This window comes from Lepisosteus oculatus, chromosome 11, assembly GCF_040954835.1.
Source record: "Lepisosteus oculatus isolate fLepOcu1 chromosome 11, fLepOcu1.hap2, whole genome shotgun sequence".
Taxonomy (NCBI): domain Eukaryota; kingdom Metazoa; phylum Chordata; class Actinopteri; order Semionotiformes; family Lepisosteidae; genus Lepisosteus; species Lepisosteus oculatus.
This window is the reverse complement of record NC_090706.1, coordinates 31,375,196-31,392,304: the sequence shown is the minus strand read 5'-3', so window position 1 is coordinate 31,392,304 and position 17,109 is coordinate 31,375,196. Positions and strand designations below refer to the sequence as shown.

Genomic DNA, 17,109 nt, shown 5'->3' with positions numbered 1-17,109 from the left:
TGGAGTTGAATAAATACATATAAACAATCTGTACATTTGACTATGGCTGTCATTTAAATGTTCCTGTTTTAAACTCTGTAATTTTATGAGCTATATTCATCTAATAAAAGTAACAAAAAAAGTAATAGGTCTGTGCTCATCATATCTGAAAGTGATATGTTTCACATCATTACGATCAGTAAGTTTAGTCTGATGAAACAAATTTCACTACTAAAAAAAGAAATTTAATTCTTAAGATTACGTCAGTAATATCTGTGTAATAAACTGCAAGCAGACTAAGTGCTAGGTTACAAAAATTTAACTAAAGGAATTCTAGCCCTCATCCTGGTGATCCCCACATCAGCAGATTGTATACAGTAGGTAGCCTTTAAGCCATCAATTTCTAAACAGGTGGTGTGTTCAATCATGGAATGTGGAACAAAAATTAAACTATCCTTCAGCCCTCAAGGACCAGCGTTCCTTTCACTGAATCACTATTTGCTTAGATGACCAATTGCTTAAGGAATATGGCTTTTAAATAACCTATCTTTAAATAACCTACAGGAAGTAAATCACCTATAAGAATACCTGGACTGGCGCTCTCCAAGTAATGGGTTGGAGACCTCTGATTTAACTACTAATCAATCTCAAATTCTAAAAGTGGTACTTAAGACAAAGTTTTTTTTTTTGGAAGAAGGAAAATGTTTATTGGAAACAAAAAACTACAGTATGAGCAAGCAATAAGCGTACATTTAAAATTTTTAAATCAATCCACATTCGTCATTATTTATTAAAAAAACTTTTACGTCATAGAGTACATGGGAAAGACAATAACTCCTGTTCTGTATTATAATGATGCTATTTATTATTTCCTTGGGAAACTAAACTAAAGAAAAACTGAAGTAAATCCCAGGTCTCTGTGTTAGATCTTTTCGAAGGTTGCATGTTGGATTTTTAACATTCACCTTTGAGTCATTTTTGTTTGCTCTACAAACCAGGTGGTTGTCATTTTTGGCTCTTATCTTATTGTGGAAACAAAATTCAAACTGCCTCAGGTAACAGACTCCAAATGTTTTTGATTTATCCTGTTATATTGACAGTAAAAAAAACATAGTGATATCAAAGTTGAAGAAAAAAGTTGTTCCCTTACATTTGTTAAACATTTATCTTAAATAATTACCCGTTGTTTCTTGTCAAGAAAAACTAATCAACATGAAATATGTTTACCCTTGCAGTAGGTAAATTGCATTTTACCTTGTAATAATACACATTATTTATTATTATATCTAGTGTTTCAAATTTGAATTTTAGAATTTATGTGTTACCTGAATATTCTATATAACGATCTCTTTATCCATGGAAAGGAATCTAATATAAGATTATTTCTTCTGGCAATATGACATTGTGAGTAGGAATTCTTGCATACACAATTTTAAATGATTAATTTCTTTTTAAGCTGATAAATAAGTCTAAGCTTTTCTATAAAGACTAAAATGTTTTATCTTGGAACATTTGAACAAAAAGGCATAGAAATAACTACAGCATTTTTGTGGCCTAAGCTCTCAACCTGTCAGCCTTATAGCTAAATCTACTAAGGAAAATTCATTTTCAATGAGAAGAACAAGCCTTTCTGTGTGAGGTGTTTGTTTTTATATGCAACAGATGCTCCTAAAAACATTGTTGTTTCATAATCATAGTCAGAATGAACAATCTACAATAATGTTAATGGCAGAAACAGTTACCCCTCAATCGAAGCTCTATCTGTATTCTTGTCATGCTCTACCTGGATGTTTTCAGATGCTGTTTTCTTTTTAAATGAGGAAGTAGCTAATTGAGAAATAAGGATAAGAGCCTTCTGAGACTCTTAACTGAATCCAGTATTGATCTCTTTTCTGATCTGAAAAGGATGCAGCAAGTTCTAAACAGATGCTCAATGCATATAATGCATTTAATCTTGAATTCATTTATTTTTAATACCCACCAGCATGCTTTGTTCTTGCTTTGATCTTCTCCAATGAAGATTTACTGTGATATATGAACAAAGCATGAAATAATCCAAAAATGTGTGACTTGACAGCTAATTCAAGATCAAAACAAAAAAATAATAATAAGCTGAAGCTAAAGTTGGCTTTGACCTGTTACGTACAAATTCTTGCAGTTTTGGCTGAGATTTTTAAGGAACCGATCAAAATAGTGGATTATAGTCTTACAGGTTAGATCACGTTCAGGAGCAAATATTTACACTTACCCTAACCCCTGACCCTAGGAAATGTTTTCATTATCAGATCTAGGCTTATTTTAAACTTCATACACCCATAATATTAATCTGTCTTAATTATGACATTAATGTGGCCTAGTCTAGCAGGACTGGGGGCGGAAGCAGATGTACAGACAGAGGGTTAAACAAACAGATATACATATTGCCCAGTAACTGAGAATCACATGAAATGAAAACCTAGATCCAATTAGGGACACGGGAAGCTAAGCACTGTTCACCAATGGAAACCTTTTCCTTTCTGTCAATGTCCTGCGGCATACTCAAACAAACTCTGCGGAAGCCTGCTTGGACTCGTGTTCAATCCATGCTTTAAAATGTCTGGAGAAAGAAGTAGATAATTATGCATTCATTAACTGGATTTGCTGCAGATAATAATGGTATCACTCTTTGAAAATATCCTGTTTTTTTATTATTTTTGGCACCAGTTATTTATTATTTTTGGCACCGCTATGTGGATTTTTAAAGTGAAAGCATCATATTTATCACTAATGTGGTCAATTAAATGCCTAATTAAGCAATATGCTTATATCTCAGGGGAACATGCAGGATGCACACTTATCAGCATGAGCCTTCAGTTTGAAGACTGTCTTATACTGTACTTACAAAATACTCAAGCTCACCATGCACGGTTCTTCTTGAAGTGATTAATAATGAGAATGGGGGTGACAGTGATTTGGGAATACAATCAGTATACAGATGGTGCTGGATTAAGACCCTGTTTTGCATAAGGTACATCTCAAAACACAGAGATGGAGAAGTAAAAGAGTTGCACATTGTTCTCCAGAGTATGTTAACCAACTCCATAGTGAAGATTTCATAGCTGAAACTATTATTAGATAAACTGCCATATAACTATGAATTAAATATTCCTGACAATGTTGACATTAGCAAAATATCTCACCATGGCAATTGTAAATCTCCATAATTACAGAAAATCACTCAACTTTAATTCTATAAAAATTAGAGCGATGAGATTTTCTTTTTTTCAAACTGAAACGTTCTAAATATACCTTTTAAAATGATGTCTTTAACTGGCAATGATACTGTAAATATATTTTTCATACGACAGCAAGGGTTCATTTTTATTACATATACAGTACTAATACCAGTTTTCTTTAGTCATATCACAATCTCTCATGATAATATTCTCACATAGTTAAAGAGTTTAGTGTTGCATAATCAACAGAGCTGAACACATGTGTTGTGCTCCTGAGGTCTTCCAGCAAACAAATACGTATATTATTAAACTCAAGTAAATGTGGTTGCCATATACCATGCAACTAAAAGTCTCACCAATTGTAGTTCAGAATACAGTGCGGCTATACTGTATCAATGTTATTTTGCAGAAGATGGCAAAGCTTTTCATGAAGTGCAAAAACAAACATCACAAAACTGTCAGGAACATGAAAACATTAAGTGATGTCTTGACCTCAATTGGCATCTCATTATAGCTTCGCTTGTATAATCTGACGAAATGGGTACTTTAGAGATATCTCAGCATATTTCTGTTTTGAATAAGACATGGTATATGAAGCTCAAAAACATTACATTTTAAATAAATTGCAGGTAATCCCAGCCGAGTCAAGCAACGTCATGAGTTATGCAGCTGATGCATAATTGAAAGTAAAGTGGAAATCCAAAGGCAGCTAAAGTGACAATGACAACAAAAGGAGTGACTTTAGGGGACCATCGTAAACACATGGATTGGAAGTGACAGTGATCCTTAGAGAGGAGTCTGGACTCACCTTGTCTGGAGTATTCATCAGACTCGCGGTGTACAAGGTCGGCAACACGGCTCCCGTAATGCAGCCTTGAGTCATGGTCATATGCTTTGAGAGTCTCACTGGAGCTGTAGGACTTTTGGGTGGGGACTCGGCAGTCTTCGCTATCCAGAGAGGAGCTGGTGTAGTGGAACTCCTTGCCACAGTGACCCCTGGTCAAGGAGCGGTGCCTGCGGTCTTTCATATCCATGGCCGTTGCACACCAAGACCTATGCAGAACCCCTGGAGATAACTGTGATTCTGACCTGTCACCTAGAATACAATAACAGAAAATGTCCATTAGAGCAACGCTTTAAAATTAATCAGGCATTGACTCAAGCATCAAAGAAAGAGCTTAGAGATAAAGTATTTTAAACTAATAAAAGGTACCATTATTGTAGTATATCATTGCATAAACAATGTATAATCAATTGTTTCCAGAATTTATTTCATTGGATATTTTTGTGATTTGAGAGAGAAAAAATCCTTTATAAAATGAGCAAAAGTTCTTATTTCATTTGAAGCATAGGCACATTATAGAAAATGCTGTCGCATTTTAGAATACGAAAGAGAAAACAGTCCTATAATCAGCAAATCTAAATCACTGAGAGGCATAAGGGGAAAATAAAACCAAATACTAACTGAAATCTTTCAGTTCAGCTTTTATGTACAATATTTCAGACTTCATCACAAGATTTATTATTTTAGACATAGAGACAATAAGAAAGCACATATTTCTCTCACAGGAGTATGTTTTTGAAGAGACTAGGATACCACAACAGCTAAAAAGGCATCTAACAGCCCTATGTGTTTGGTAAGTATACACTAGAAGTGCATAACTGACAAGATATTTTGAACATACAGTAAGAAACAAAACAGATAATTAACTACTCTTTGTCATTAACTAACAACTGACACAAAAACAAAATTGCCTTTATGTATCTTTGAATCAAAATTATTGATGAATTTCAACCACAAAAATGATTTCACCTCTAACCTCAGTTATCATATTAAGCAAATTAAATTTTTAGATCACCACGCTCTATTTTAAACCTAATAGACAGTTGAAATTCAACAGCTACAACCACTGATTTGGTAATAGAAGGTTTGATTAATGTATTCATATTATAACAATTTATTTGTTCATTAATCTATAAAGTTGTAAAAAAAAATAAACACAAGCTATTTAGCATTAAATTGTAGAACACAACACCACTACTTGTGTTCATTTGACATCACTGTCAACATTAAGCATTAAAAAATACATTAAACTAGACCTGTTTACAAATGTAATTAAATCTTTCACTCTATTATAACATTTAGAACAGCAAGGTGATATTACCTCATAGCATATCACAACCTTTCATAATTAAAATGTTACTGCAATGTTGTTTAATTAAAGTTTATACTGTATACTTCCCACTGCTGTGCTCACAAAAGGAGAGAGAACCAATGAATCTTATAAGTGGAGGACCACTGTGTCTGTGTCAGTTCCACAGAAATTAGTTTCACTGAGACATGGTACAAAAACAGACATGAAATTTCCATTTCACCTGCACAACAAAGAAAACTGGAAAAAAACCCCACACAGTAACAGAGAACAACTGGAGAGAATGACTACTATTTCCAAAATGATCATTCCTTAAATGTTGCTTTCTAAAGCGGGAAAGAAAAAGGTAATTACAGAAAGTACTGTAAGTCCCTGTCGTTGCAAAGATACCACCAAATCCCAGCTTTGGTTCCTGTAGATAACAAAGCCCTTTTATCAGCAAAGGTGGGCAATCCCAGTAGTATATATACAGGGCTATTGCACCTGAGACAGACTGTATTTTAAGTGACATGTGTGGGGTGGATGACACCGAGACGCATCAAGATACACGCAGATGGACTCAAGAGACTGGGTGAGAACATATGCAGAAGAAGATCACTGAGCTGTTAACTCAAGCTGCTGTCAACAGTAAGTGTCAAATATGTGTCAAATATGCCCTTTCAGATTCTGTTTGACCTCATTCGTCACAGGTTGTTAGAATCATCCTGAAACGGATTTTCAGACATTCATACAAAAATAACTGAATGATGCAAATTACTGACGTAGGAAAGGAAAACCACCACCTCTGGGCTCACAAGATCTCTGATAACCACTTTATAAACACTTTCTCTTATTGATTTTCAATCAGAGTGAATTTAAGCATGTGGTTCTTAATTAAGGCACCCATTCCAACACACTATAAAGCCTAGAGGGGTGTTTGTTATAAACCAAATCTGAAAATGATCTAAATGTGTCCACTGAGTTGTCCAGGGGTGTGGAAAAAAAGGACAAGACACTAGAAAAATACACTTCGGATATGAGCAAATTTCCCTGTCCCTTTACCATCCCACTTATACAATCACATAAATCAAATACTTCTTTCAGACATGTGCTTTGACTAAACAGTCACCAACAGCTGGAACTTCTGTGCTCATGCAGTATGTATCAGAGACATGAATTTGATAATTTCACACTCAGATAGACCCCCAGAATATCTGTCCATCCATTCATTTTCTAACAGTTTTATCCAATACAGGGTCATGGAGGAGCCAGAGCTGATCCCAGCAAATAAGGGGCTCAAGGCAGAATACACACTGGACAGAGTGCCAGTCCATCACAGGGCACATACAGACACAAACATGCACACACTCACAAGTCGGCCAGGAGCCAATTAACCTATAAGCATTCCTTTGGACTATGGGAGGCAACAAGGGCACCTAGAGGTGCAAACACAGGGAGAACACAACAATCTCTGCAAAGACAGCAGCCCAGGTTAAGAACTGAACCCAGGGCCCCCCCCGCTGCAAGGCAGAGATGCTAACCTCTGCACCACTCTGCTGCCCCCCCCCAAATATTTAATGGACACTTAAAACAATGGTATGGCTTCAAAGGGTGTGCATCACAAGGCAACACAATCAAAAATGTTATAATCACGTTTTCCACATGAGCGCAAATAAATAGAAATTCAAACATAAAAGCCAAAACCAGGCATGGGCAAGTGAAAATAATTTTTATTGGAATGAACTTAATAAAGGTCACAGAGCTTTTACAAGGCACTGGTTACTGTTAAATTCCTCCCATGAAGCCTGTTTTACTAGGTATATTTCTAAAACATTCTACAGGTTTGTTTAGCCCATAAAAAATAACCTTTTGTAAATATGGCTGAAAAATGCTAAATTAATTTAAATTAACTTATTTATTATAAATGTAAGGACTATTATACTAGCCATATTCTTTATACTGTGGCATTACGCCGGGGCGTGTTCAGTGTGGAGGCGGAGCCCTGGATTAAGGATGACCTTAGCAACCACAACTGACCTGGCTAATTAAGGAGGACCCCCAGCTGTGGAGACCCCTTTAAGAACACACATCACTGCGGTGGAGCGAGCAAGCAGGACTTCAGTCCTGACCCATTCTCGCAAGAGGAGAACATTCCATCGGCAGTCCCCATAGGGGAATATAAGGAGAGCGTTGAGGCCTTGTTTTTGCTTCTTTTAATGTTTTTTTTTTCTTGTCTCCTGTCCCGCTGTGAGGATTCACCGCGACAGGTTGAGTTTCCTTTTGGCCTCCTTTTCTTCCAGGCTGGAGCCCGCTATACAGGGATAGTCCAGACAGGATAACCGCTGTTCCAAAAGGTTTTTCTTTTTCCCCAGACTGCACCCTAGGGACAGGGACAGGATAGGGACAGTCCGGTCCGGCTGCCGCTCTGCCAAGCCGTTTCTTTTACCTCCAGACTGGTCCCTGTTAGAGAGGGATAGTCTAGTCTAGATGCCACTGTGGAAAGTGGTGTACTTTTTCCTTTGTTTTTTTTTTTTGGTTTTCGCTAGCCTCACATCAGTATCTCCACCCCCTCAAATGGGGCGTCGCCTTTTACCTGTGTTTGCCGTGGCTCCTCCCACTCCCGCATTGTCACAATACCAATAAATAGCATACTAACGAAACATCAAACAGGGCAAAATATTAACTTGGAGGCTCTCATCTAATTTAATCAGTAGTTTTAATTATTCTGCTGTATTTTTTGTCAGCATCCCCAAACCCCATGAATACTATAATAATGAATTTTGCAGGTCTTATAACTCTGAAAAAAGAAACTGTCTGTCTTTGTCTTCTGAATAGTTTTGAGACATAAGGCAGTTTTAGAATTTTCAAGATTATATGACAGAACGTCTCATGTATGCATCAGTAGCAACTGAAAAGTTATTTTTACATATTTTCCACTGGATGTCAAATGTGAATATGAAAAATCACTGGTACACACAGAAGCCAGTTCAGACAATAAGAAAAGTTCAAATGAAATGATACAGTAATGTTGTAACTACAAGAATTTGGGAGAAACTACAGTTAAAGAAAAATTATAGTGTAGACAGAAGGATGCAATGAAATATTAAGTTGCATATAACCCACTGGGTGCATGGCATCCAATCTTGAATAAACTACTATAAGGGTACGATGCCACCAATGTTCACCCACAAGCCCACATCTAATTCTGACATATGGGAAAATAAAAAGAATATTTCAAACTTCACCCAGCATATGATGGAATTTCAGCAAGTGACAGAAAAAGTCAGTGTCAATGCACTGCAGTACAACTTCTTTCGGATGACTTTCATTATTATTTGAGGGGCTGAAGATCTTGACTGAAGGGATCGAATCCTTCATTTATCACAGATACAGAAGAGGAATTTCTCCATGTTTAGCTTACTGTATATTTAAATAACATTCCAAGGTACTCTTTTCGCGTTTCTTTCTTTACCAAAACAATGTACTGTACACTGCATATATTCTGTGCTAGAGTAGTTATTTAGATCATTTACTTTCATTATTCAATTTGGCAGACTGATACACTTTATGCATATTCCATCATGACTTCCTTCAGACCTTGATGTCAGTGCTGTTCTTGCTCCTCTTTTTCTTTTGCAATATTATGTGTTGGAGTATACTGAGGCACTGCCCTACCTGTACTTTCCTGTTTTCGTAAATGTGTGTTTACTATTATCAAACCGTGTAATTTATATATTACCTGCCAGGCTATTAAGGTGGTCGATTTACTTGAAAAGGATGTGGCAAAATTTCCATTTGTGATTCTGCTTCTTTTGGCTCAGTATTTCAAATGTAATACTGTTGTTATAATCATATAATGATGGTGACACAGGGATTTTGAAGCTCAACTGTATTAAACAGTTCTGTAAAAAAATACTTGCCCGGTGGGCAAATCATAATGGAAAAACTTATTGTTCATGATACAATTTCATTTCATCCTGGGCAATGGGCAATATGAAATAGGCCTCTCTATAGCCTCCTAATAATTACATAGCCCCACTGTAAATCAGTAGAATTCTACTTTACAGCTTAGAGATTTGTGTTATCTATTCATTTAAATACTAAATATAATATTATTTAAAATAATTGACCTTGAATTTGTCTTCAAGATGTACATTCTATGACATCTTTCTGGGCTTCTGTTTTGAATGTGGGATGATCTGACATACACCTTTACTTGACTGGAGAAAATTGGATACAAAATTTAAAATGTCAGTGTGGAGGTGTACATGCCTTCTGCCATTAATATCACTGATAAAAAATATTATACTGATAGCACCTCAGATTAGAATTAACAAATGACATTTCAAGATGTTTTATGAATAAAAGATATGTATAAAGTATTAATGGAGTAACACAAATATGATAACCAAGGTCTATTGTACAAAAAATGGAAATCAGTAAAATTACCTTAATCCTGAACAAAATGTCTAAAACTGTTTGATAACTTGTTAATAGTATGTGGATAGTTGCAATAGAGACTATTATGGCTTTATGTCATGCTCTAAAAATCAATACGACATCACTAACCCGTATTTCAGTCCAAGAACACCAAAGTGTCTATCATATCAAGTTCACTGAATTAATTCTTAAGAAATTTACACATCAAATTGTAGCTAATTATAAAAAATTTTGACCTTATTAATCATGTGAATAAAAAAAAGAACACAGCAAAGGGCAGAAGTTAACTGTAGCTTCTAAAGACAGTCTCTTGATCACTGTATTCATTGTCTCTTAATCTGTCAGACTGTTAGAATATTTACAACGACATGGCACATCACCACAAAATTAATTTATTTGTTCTTGTTTCAGCACATAGACAGTATGGACAAAGGATTCAATACATAAAAAAGCCAAAACAACACATGTGGCAGAATCCAAAAGTAATTTACTGGAAAAATAAATAAAATCCTCATAGTATCAACTTACCAGACACTGTTTGAATTAAATAAGTGAAGAACATACTGACCTAGTGTCATTTTATCGCTCTAGGCTCAATTCCAAGTGAGGCTGGTTAAGAGATCACTTATGTACTTGTAAACTGCAACATCCCAACTTCAAGAGTATAATTACAAACCACAGAACGATAAATGGGGCTTTTGCCATTTGCAGATTTAAATGTTTATAGGAAACAAAAAATCATTAAGATATAATTTGCAATCTAAGCAGCATGGCCTAACCTCCTAATTACAATGAAAAAGCATGCCAGATTCAGCTAGCTGAAGTCACAAATAGTCAATATTTTTAATAAGGATTAATTAAAAAGTCTACAAGGTCATATTGAAAGCTGTTCTGCAATGTCCATTGATTAACAGTTGGTATTATGGCTCATAAAGGGCACATTATGTAAGGCATTAATCTAAGAAGGCTATTACACATTTAATGTTTTGGAAGTATTTATATGAACTAATTCAAAAAAAAATTAAAAAATGAGATTGCGCCAACAATATAACACAGTTTTTGAGATGAATGCTGAACTTCACTGAAAAATTCAGTTGAGCAAATTTGCAAGCATATGGTTGACATTGAGGTGTATAATTAAACAGCTCTGGGAGTAGTAGTCTCACGATTCACACAGTAAATAAAGCAAAGCTTCTCAAACCAATAACATCATCTGCCCACCTATAGACTAAAAAAAGCTCAATACACAAACTGATCTTAAGATAGAGCTCTATCTCTTCTTCAAGGGAGCAATCTATTAAGCATATTTTTTATGTGTATATTCTTATTATCACTGTAAACCTATTGAAGCCTGTAATCATACTTCTCTTAGAAAGAAACAAGGCCACCATAGAATTCTGATCAATTAATTGATTACTTTGATACTTTTACAGATACTTTGATGCTAGATTTCTGAACTCAGATTCCATCAGATTTTCTGAGCTAAACAAAATTGAGTCTAGTTAGTACTGGAATAGGAGATCAACCAAATAAGAAACACACATTGGCTGCTGTAGAAATGGAGAATGTGTTGACGAAGGTGGCAGTTTGCTCAATGGGCCATACTTCCTCCAAAAACACAATGCTACAATAAGATGAATGGAGACACCATGGTATAGGAAATGCCAGTTCTTCAGCTGATACTTTAAACCGAGGTCCTGACTAATTGGTCATTATAGAATCCATGGCACTATTTTGTTTTTGAAAGAGTAGGGGTGTTTATCATTGTGTACTGCTACTCCACTCTGGGTTTGTAATCCAGTCTCTCAAATAGTCCCCTTCCCCATTCCCCATTCAAACAGTCAAGCAAATTTTATTTTTTTCACCAGCATAAAGGCTGCTGCACTTTAACCAGGTTTATATTGCAATTCACTGCAGGAAGAAATGGTCCTTTATAATATGTAAAGCTCTTTGCGGTAAAAACACCATAAAATGCTAGGGGATGTGTATTTTGTATAGATTTTCTAACGAAAAAGCAAAGCAAATTAAGTCTTAGAATATTTTTATACACCATAAGAAAAAAAATGTTTTGTAAACCAGATACAGTATGCAGTCAACGGTAGCATATTTCTGAAACAAGTTAATTATTATTCATGTTACTCCATGCCAGCTTTTTTTTAACAAAGTCAAAGCACATCTCAATTAGAATTCCTTTACACACACTCTATAAGAAACTTTCAGAAACGTACAGTAATTGTTCATGAAAATATGCTATACATTCTTAAGTAACTACAGTTATTCACAAACACTTCCTCAATCTCAGTTTCTTAAGGCAATAAAATAACAGCCATAATACATCTGATTTTAAAGACAAATAACTGATAAAGTTCAGCCTTAATGAAACGTAGCTCTCATGCTGACAGATAACTTCCGAAGCATTTTGAGTGCAGTCAAGCATTCAGTAGCCACACACTGGATCTGAATTTTGTTCTCTGAGCTGCGAATCTGCAAAGCCTTTTCCTCATCTATCTCTTCACAATAGCCAGTGACATTATTATCTGAAACAGCTGCGAGTTACAGGATAGAGTTCTGCTCAGCTGCAAAAACCTTTCTCTAACACGAACAGTTCTCTGCTGAAAATGAATAGTTCAGTGAGATGAGAGCCCACACTCAACAGGCTCTTTTCCGAAATATGAAAAAATGCAGCCATCCTTTTAACAAGCAGGTGAGCAATCCTCTGTTATAATCACCTGATCATGTGTTATATTTGAATTGCCTTCTCTGTATCCGTCTTAACAACAGTAGCAATGTGATAATGTGAAACACTGGCACGACATATGAAATTGGTCAAAACAGCACTTCAGGTTTTACATCATGACAAAATGACTCCATGAACCATCAATTATCTCCTCTAACCGAATATTGAGTACATCTTGATATTGAACATGGCTCAATGAGGACTGGATGGCAGATTCGTTTTTTTGGATCTAGGACAGTTGAAAACTAGAATCAATATTCTCTCAGCTATAGAAGAAACAGGCCATTTCTCCCAGCTATTTAATTTATTATTAGCACACTAAGAGAAGTTAGTTCCCTTGGGCTAGAGGAACGAAACACTATGTGCAAGTAGACAGACTAGTGGCATGAGATCAATAAGCCAGCCAGCCTTACAGTCTTGTGAAGCAGGTATCTCAAGGCAATCCATAACTGGACTGAAGAGATAAATTATAGGCTATTCATTGCTGCTGCAAAATACTGAGCTGCACTTTTGTAGGTTATATATATATGTACAGTATTTCCATCTTTCTTCTATTATTATGTTACAATTCTCCACAAAGTAACAATATATTTCAGTATATTTCAATATGTCAGGTGTTAAATCAAGGAGTGTACCTTACTCTGCTTATGGAGAAAAACAACTGCTAAATCACTGCTAAGGACTAAGAATGTTTTTGGGAAACCTCTAAACTGAAGTAATACTCATGTACAGTTATTATATTTAATTGATATGTATATCAGGTGATATCTAGCATTTATTCCCTATGAAAGTGAAAAAAATGGGAACTGTATTTACATAAGCAACATGATGACGGAATGATTAAAGTATTGCTAATGTATTATTCTAATTACACTATGATCACTGCAATTTAAAAAAAGCATAACATACAATAAGATTTAAGACATAAGAAGTTTGTAGACATTCAGTCAAATGGTCAATGACAAACCATACCTTGCAGAATTAAAAATTAACTTCTCAAGCTCAAGCTCAACAGCAGTGGACAGCCTGGTATACTGGGCTTACTGCAAATAGAATATACATACTGTATGTATATATCAGGTCTAGAGAAAATTTGTCTTTTGAGATGGGGCCTAACATTTTCCTGTTTAAAACACACAAACAGTAAATGATTTAACTGAAAATAACATAAATCATCAATATAAATTACATTATGCTTTATATTTTCAAGACTGGACAAAAACATGCTTTTTCAAAGCCATTCACAGAAATTAAAAATATTATTCTGGCTAAATGCTGGCTTTATAAAAGGAATGTTTCTGTTTCTGATAGAACTGCTGAAAAATATATATTCCAGACTCATGCATCTGGTATTTTATGAACATGACTCATTAATATGACAAAAGAAATTACTCCTGAGTTGATCTGTCAGAGCAGTTTGTATTAAAACATGCAAAACACCTACATTTCCAAGTTATTGTGGGAAAAATGTATTTTTTATGTATTTTGCCTTTGGGCACAAGCCGATAAGGCTGAAAACATCACAGATGACTGGCAGAGCTCCACATTATCTTTAATGAAAGGCACACAGTCTACATTGTTTTATTTTGTTTATTTATGATTTACGCAAAATTCTTCAAGGGAGATGAGAAACCATCGCAGACTTCCAGCAAGCTGTTTTGAACTCAGATGTGTGGTGGCCTGAGGAGCCATCAATATGAGTAAGATGACCTAGGCTAAGCCAATTCAACAAGATATTTCAGTGCGTAGATACTGAGGTGGCCATTAGTATGAGCTGCACCATCTGGAAGTTTATGATAATGTGAGCTGTAGTGCTGAACAGAAGGTGGATACATTCACAAAAATGAAAGGATCAACAGAGAAGTCTGTAACAAGAGAAAGCTGTTATATAGGGCAGTATTTAACACATTTCATTTCTTCTGTTGTTTTAATATTTATTAGTTTCAAATTTAGATAAAAAAGGATATTTATGGAAATAAATCTATGAATACTTAAGATTTAATATTAACAACGGTGTTACTTAAAAACAGAATTTGAAATCCTAATGCCCTACACAGGATTGAAAGTTCAACATGAAGCCTTAAGTAAGAAACTGTTATTTCAGCTTATTTTATAAATCTTTCTGGATTTTTTTATACTCATTAGTTCATTACAATTTTATATTATATCCTTTGTGGGAGTTGGGAGAATAGAATGCTTTGGTTACAGAACAGCATGAGCCTTGTTATTTTCAATTGCCTGTTCGAAGTACCTCGTTACCTGAGTCAGCTAATGAGCAAGTTGAGACAACTATATTTGGAAGTCACTTATAAAAATAAACAATCACAACAACAGCTAAGTCTCACAAGTATTAAAAATAGTGTACTTTGTAAGGAGTCTTACAATGTAGAGTGTCTGACATGAATTGTAATTCTGTAATTCTTAAGTTTTACAAATAACTGCAGTTGTGCATTCAAAGAATTAGTTCGGCTATTGTAAATCTTAAATGGGAAAAAAAATCTTAAATACCTTAAAAGCATAATTTCTGCACTGCTCTCACTTGTTTAAAAGTTGCATGTTTGAGAACTCACTGGTAGGGTATTTGCATGAATACAGAGAAACAATGCTGGTAACATAAATGAGATAATTAACATTTTGACACCACAACACTTCGACCAACTGTAAAAATGTTTTGTAACTTTTATATCTGGGAATCTGAAGCTGTAGCTGTAGAATTCTAAACTGAGTTATGAACACTGTAAGCCAAAAAGAAAAACTTGCAGATTTAAGAAAATTATATCTGTACTGGATTTTTACTGGCATTTATTTGAAAGCTTTAAGAGAAAAAAAATATAGCTCTTGTACATATTTTAAAAGTAACATTTGACAACGTACTGGCATTACAAAAACACTTAGCAGGAAGCATATTGTTGCTTTAATGGCAACAGCAAAAAATATTATTTGTATATTTATAATTAGGAGTGTGAAACTGCAAAACATCACTAGGGGTTTTGAAGTAATGTTTATAAATAAAACTGAACAGACTTTGCTAATGAGAAAAAAAACCAAAGTAATAAAATATCATCAGTTCAGTGAGAACAGAAACAGCTTGGCCATAGGTATGATTGTACAAAAGCATCTTCTTCATTCTGTGCAAGGACAGGACAACTACTGATTAGATTATCACCAGGTGTTCGTTTTATCAAAGTACTGTCAGCAGAGATATCTTCCAAATAAATGATTGTCTACTTTTGTTTAAATAAAAAAAGAACATGTTTAATCAGTATGTTGTTATGAATTTACTTTTTTCAGCTGCTGCTTGCATTGCCCTCATGTTACTTCTATTCAGACTCAGTACAGTGCAGCATACAATTAAAAACCAGGTGTCCATTTTATATGATAAATAACCCATCACAGCCAGCCACTAATTATTTCCCATGTGCCAGTATAGTTGCTAAAAGTACCTCAGAAGAAAAATGAAAGAAAAGACACAGAGCTTCATGCACACAAAACTCCAAAAAGCAAGACAACATGCAAAAGTGTTTGAGTAAAAAGATCATTCAAAAGGAAGTATGAATAATGTCGCTTGAACATTCCATAAGCATAAATAGAGCTACAGTATCACTCTGTGCAACAGGGATAACATACTTCATTAGTACTATGCAGAATTAATAAAAGGGTCAAATTGATAATATACAGGTATAGTTGCAAGTGCAAGTACTCAAATGCATCCAATCTTCTACCAAGAAAAGAGAATTAAGTTTTCTCAAAGATAAATACTGAATCATTCCTATTACAATTGTACTGTAAGTATGATTTGTGTTTCAACTGCCATGTTCTGCTTTTATTTCTTTGGTTCCTTAATAAATTGCAGGTGAAGATCTTTAGTGAAGTGCTGATCTCTTTCCATAAAAAGGCTACCAAAAAGGTAAGATGAGCAAGATAACAGTTTTTGACAATTTGTTTTAATTACTGGGTGTTATTCAATACATCTGCAATTAATCATGTCAAATGACAGGCACAAGGGAGAGTTAATGTCTTTTTTTCAGCTGTGAACAGCTGATGTTCAGCTAGAAATGAGTATACAGCCAAATACGTACTTCCAGGACACAGAATATGAAGTTCTATATACACAGTATGGTTTATATTTTTATTAGTACATTATTTTCTCTTATTGTTTCAATCTAAGAGAAAAGTGAAAAAAATAAAACATCCATTTTCCAGTTATAGTTATGGAAAACGGAATTACCAACACCAAATTAAACAGAACACCATAAAAAGCTAGCAGATTTGAAATTAAAGTTATCTGTAGGCTTCAAATCAACTGTGAGGAATGTGATTTGTCTTATGAAATAAAGTGATGATAAATAAATAAGTAGAAAATAAATGATAAAAGAAAAAATAAACAAGGAGAAGCTCCTAAACCGTTAGTTAATTTATACATGTTTTAAATTAGAGAAGAGCAAATTATTTAATTATACATTGTACTTAAAAAATGTTGATTCATATTCTAGAGCATTATTAATTATAACACATTATTTGCATGAGGCAAATCATTATTTTCTCTGCTGCCATCCTGCTCCCAGCATTTGGTGTAAATAAACAGGTAAAGAGACAGGAGCAGCTG

General features: G+C 34.7%; 1 protein-coding gene across 10 annotated transcripts in view; it reads right to left on the bottom strand.

The window, feature by feature from the left end:
• Nucleotides 1-17,109, bottom strand: part of LOC102695531 (teneurin-2) — an 822,495-nt gene that overhangs the window by 329,330 nt on the left and 476,056 nt on the right. For all 10 annotated transcript variants that reach the window (XM_015349967.2, XM_015349971.2, XM_069196089.1 and 7 more), the window contains one exon: nt 4,003-4,290. In XM_015349967.2, coding sequence (XP_015205453.2) covers nt 4,003-4,228 — 226 coding nt within the window. In that variant the 5' untranslated portion in view covers nt 4,229-4,290. The remainder of the gene's footprint in view (nt 1-4,002; nt 4,291-17,109) is intronic.